General features: G+C 43.9%; 1 protein-coding gene across 2 annotated transcripts; it reads left to right on the forward strand.

The window, feature by feature from the left end:
• Positions 1 to 431: 431 nt before the first annotated feature.
• Positions 432 to 3,886, forward strand: LOC148009823 (putative receptor-like protein kinase At1g80870). Of its 2 annotated transcripts, XM_087672558.1 has the most exons (3): positions 432 to 911; positions 1,023 to 1,091; positions 1,249 to 3,886. In XM_087672558.1, the coding sequence occupies exon 3, from the start codon at positions 1,377 to 1,379 to the stop codon at positions 3,735 to 3,737; it is 2,361 nt and encodes a 786-aa protein (XP_087528684.1). In that variant the 5' UTR covers positions 432 to 911; positions 1,023 to 1,091; positions 1,249 to 1,376; the 3' UTR covers positions 3,738 to 3,886. The 2 variants fall into 2 exon arrangements, with proteins under 2 accessions (XP_087528684.1, XP_087528683.1); XM_087672557.1 differs by having other exon boundaries at positions 432 to 1,091.
• The last annotated feature ends 479 nt before the right edge of the window (positions 3,887 to 4,365 follow it).

Consider the following 4,365-nt stretch of genomic DNA (forward strand, 5'->3'; position numbering starts at 1 on the left):
ATGGGTCATGCTCATGTCCATTTGACCTGTAGAGGTTGTTGGAGTAAAGTTATAGGGAGTGTGGCCAATAAACTTGACTGGTTTTCCTTTTAAAAATGGAACCCAACGAGGAAAGCAAGCCTCACCAGAAATAGAGGGACTAGCTCTACTTCAAGAAGTTTTCACACCTGGCAACATGCAATAAAGTCTTTCTCTCCCTTTCTCCTCTTTTGAAATGCTTTGTTTAGTGGGCTGGGGTCTGATTTCTCTATAAAAGGCATTTTAAAATTGGTTTTTTTACACGGTCCCAACCTCGAGTGTGGCCACTGAGTTTTGCCCTTAGGTGTAGTTGCCAGTAGGGCTCTTAGGGAAGCCTCTCAAGGTCATTGACATTTACAAAAGCCCCTCGAGCCTTAAGGTCATTGACAAACACATGCATCTCGCATTTTGGCTTTATCAAGAAATAAATTTCAAAGGTGTTATGTTTTTCTCGGATTCTGAGCTTCACTGGTGATTGTATGCTGAATCTCTTGGGCATTCAGAGAGGTCAAAGAGAAAGAGAGAAACATTCTTTTTTGCAGGAACTGAGAGGAGCTGACGCATACGAGCGTTTTGGAGCTCGCCACAGCGGGGCGAGGCCAGCAGCAACTCTCTCTCTCTCTCTCTCTCTCTCTCTCTCTCTCTCTCTCTCTCTCTCTCTGTGCTGCGTGGGATCAGTAAAGTCCGCTATTTCATCTTCCTCCTCAGGAGACTCTTTGAAGGAGCTTCTTCCAGGGTAACACACAGTTCTTTTCTCGATGTCTTGAACGCTGATGACGGTTAGATGAGGCCACCGGGGAAGCATCATCGACGGTACCCTGTCTTCTGCTTCCTGTTTCTCGAAGCGTCAAGCGAGAGTGGCTCTCAGTAGTTGGCTCTTGGTGCAAGCTAAGGTATCAGCAGGTGCCATTCGGCTTTTTCTAGAAAAAAGAAAGCTTTTCGTGTGTGTCTGCGCTATTGCCTCAGGCGTTACCTTTAAACGGCTATGATCGTGCGGTAAGCAGGGCAACCGACAACCACCAGCGACGAAGAACTCAAGTCCGAGCAGAGTAGTGCGTCTCCGGTCTCCAAACGTACAGGCCTGGGCTCTTTGTTTTAACTTTATCTCTGTGCATTAGGTTTTATGTCATCTGCGTAACAGGTTCAAGGCCAAGGTGAATACAAGCCTGCCTTCTTTTCCATTACTCCTTTTTTATTCTTTGCCCCTCAAACGATGTATCTCTGTCCCAGGGTTTTTGGCATTCAGTAGAAGGTTGATTGCATGCAGAAGTTGCCGGAGCTTTCCTCTTCCTTCTTTGATACATTAGACAGAAGAGCATATAGTCATGTTTGATCTTTTTTAGTAAGTTCATCTCAAAATGCCGTCTCGGCAGTTTCGGCTCCTTTTTGCCGCTCCGCACAGCCCTGTCCTCCATCCTCCCCCTAAGCATCATTTGCGAAGAACTCTCATTTTCTCTATCATTGGGGCTTTCATCAGTTTTGTAGTGGCGGTACTGGTCCTGTTATTTCTCTATTGGTACCGGAAGATTTTAAAACAGAGGAGCAACAACAAAACTAGTCCTGAGGATGGTGCAGCTTTTAAACTGCGCAAATTTAAATACCGGCAGTTGAAAAGGGCTACAAAGTCTTTTTCTCAGAGCCTAAAGTTGGGCAAAGGAGGGTTTGGAGTGGTTTATAGAGGTGTTCTAAGAAATGGCAAGGAGGTTGCAGTCAAGAAATTGGATTTGAGATCTCTTCAGGGTGAAAGGGAGTTCCAGAATGAGCTGTCTATTTGTGGTGGCTTGGATTCTCCGTATGTTGTAAGGCTTTTAGGGTATTGCACTCATGGAAGGAGAGTAAGACTGCTAGTGTATGAATGTATGCAGAATCGCAGCTTGCAGGAAGCATTGTTTGAAAAAGGGAACTCTGTTTACTTAGATTGGGGGAAGAGGTTGAAAATTATCATGGATACTGCCAAGGGACTTGAGTTCTTGCATGTCCAGTGTAACCCTTGCATCATCCATGGTGATGTTAAGCCAAGCAATATTCTTCTTGATAGTGAGTTTAATGCCCGCATCGCAGACTTTGGGCTTGCAAGGTTGAAATCAGATGACTTATCTTCAGATAGTGCCAGAGTTTCGTCGTCTACTGATAAGTTCCGCCCAGAGACACCTGACATATTTCGCTTTGGAACTCCAGACCGTTTGTCCTCTGGAACTCTAGAAATGCGCGGGAGCTCAACAACAAAGAATCCTCTTGCAGATACCACCATAAAGGTTATCTCTGAGCATGCAGTGGAGAGCAAGAAGTTGTTTGAAGATGTGACTATAGATGTACGTGGATTAATGCCTCTTGAGAAGGATGCCAAACTGGCTAATGGTAATATTTGCCTACCATCAAATCAGGCAGCAAAATTGCACTATTTTGCCAGTGAAGCTGACAACCAGTCTGTGCGCAGAAGTACGGATGGCGGTGATGCAAAAACACAGAGGGATACCCCAGATGATTGTGACAAGAATTGTATGTCAGAAGTCAATGCTGCTCATCCTGATGGTTTGCAACTGTTATCTCTCAAGAGGCAGTTATCATGCAAGAAACTGTCACGAAATGATTGGTGGTGGAGGCAGGATACTGGTGGTGAAAGTGCAGGAAAAGACTATGTCTTGGATTGGCTAGGTTCAGAAAATTTAGCCAATGGTCAGAATGGCAACTCTAAGGATGGGGAAATTGTTCCAATCAGGGAAAGTGGTGTGGGCAAGGAGCAGCAGAACAAAGTGATTACTGATGTCAATAGTGACTTGAATAGAAGTCTTGCTGGCACTGAGGTTGTCAAGAAAGAAAGAAAGAAGATCAAGTCTAAGCACAGGAAGAGCAGAGAATGGTGGAAAGATGAATATTTCGTGGAACTCAGCAGCAAGAACAGGCAATTGCAGCATACAACAGGAAGAAAACTCCACACTAGTATAGATGTTTGGAAAGGCTACAGTGGGGAGCTGGGTAATTGTAGTGGGGAATTGAGGAAGTTTAATTGTCAGTCTTCAAAAAATAGTCATCATTATAGGGACTGCCTGCAAAGCTCTTATAGTGGCGATTTGAGCCTTTATCAAGGGAAAGAAAGACGTTTGAGGTTTCCCTCTATAGCAAGTGATGGGTGGAGTGGTGAATTTTTAAACCGCCAAGCTAGTGGTGACCTACTCACATGCCAATGGAGTGGAGATCTGAGCAAAAGTGGTGAGCTGGTTAGCAGGGATGCAAGTAGCACAACTAGCATGCGAGGGACTGTGTGCTATGTTGCGCCTGAGTATGGTGGGAATGGAGCACTTTCAGAGAGAAGTGACATCTACAGTTTTGGAGTTCTTGTGCTAGTCATTTTGTCAGGCAGACGTCCTATCCAGGTAACAGCATCACCTATGAAGGAGTTTGAGAGGGCCAACCTAATATCCTGGGCTCGGACCTTATCGCAGTCAGGAAAGCTCCTGGATCTGATGGATGAAAGTCTTCATGGAGACTATGATCAAGAGCAGGCCATTTTATGCATCACTCTGGCTTTGTTATGCTTGCAACGGGTGCCTGCCACAAGGCCCACTATATCAGAAGTGGTCAAGATATTGTCAGGGGAGATCTTGGTTCCGCCACTGCCCCTTGAGCTCTCCCCTTCTCCACCAACAAGGTTAAATTATAAATTATCACTCCAGTCATTGAAGGAACAGCATACCCTGCCAGAAGTCTTGAAGACCTGATTTTTGTTATTCGTAATGTTAAATATAAGCAGCTGTATTATTCCCTGCGAATTTTACAGTATAAGAGATGCAAATCTCTTTGTTGTAAACTAGGTCTGTACAGATTTTACTCATACTTAAATACCATGAAGACTTCCTGTTGTAGAAGTTACCTGAGAGTTCTCACAAAGTAATCTATTGTCAATGTAATTTCTTGTTGCTTAGTGTAAGCTATTGCCTGGGCTGATTTTAGAAGCTTTTCTCTGATAATCAGAGTCAGGTTGATTGCTTTACAGTGCTTTTTAGTGCATATGGGTACATTCACAGCTATACTGCAGGTTTGCACAGCTTGATACTCCTGAAAAGGGAATACAGTTAATTTTAATGCTTTATAAGTTCCCTCCTTGCAGATGTGATCATGTAAATTCTGTTGGCAAAGTTTCAAAGACAGATTTGTTTTCATCTGCAAACTCCTCGCTGGTCGTGATATTTTGAAGAAGGAACTCGTATACTTTACAGGTTTTTGTTTTATCTTTTCAGCATTCCAGATACTCCATGGACCATCAAGCATCAAAGAGGTTATAGCCAGAGTAACCTTTCCTCAATCTTTATGCTTTAGTTTAGCTCCCTTTTCCCACTTTGGCTTCTG

This window comes from Lygodium microphyllum, chromosome 30 (genome assembly GCF_053477565.2).
Source record: "Lygodium microphyllum isolate KBCC chromosome 30, Lygodium_microphyllum_v1.1.10, whole genome shotgun sequence".
NCBI classification, from domain to species: Eukaryota; Viridiplantae; Streptophyta; class Polypodiopsida; order Schizaeales; family Lygodiaceae; genus Lygodium; species Lygodium microphyllum.

Coding starts and splice junctions, on each gene's coding strand:
- LOC148009823 (XM_087672557.1), top strand. CDS start 1,377: ATGCCGTCTCGGCAGTTTCGGCTCCTTTTTGCCGCTCCGCACAGCCCT.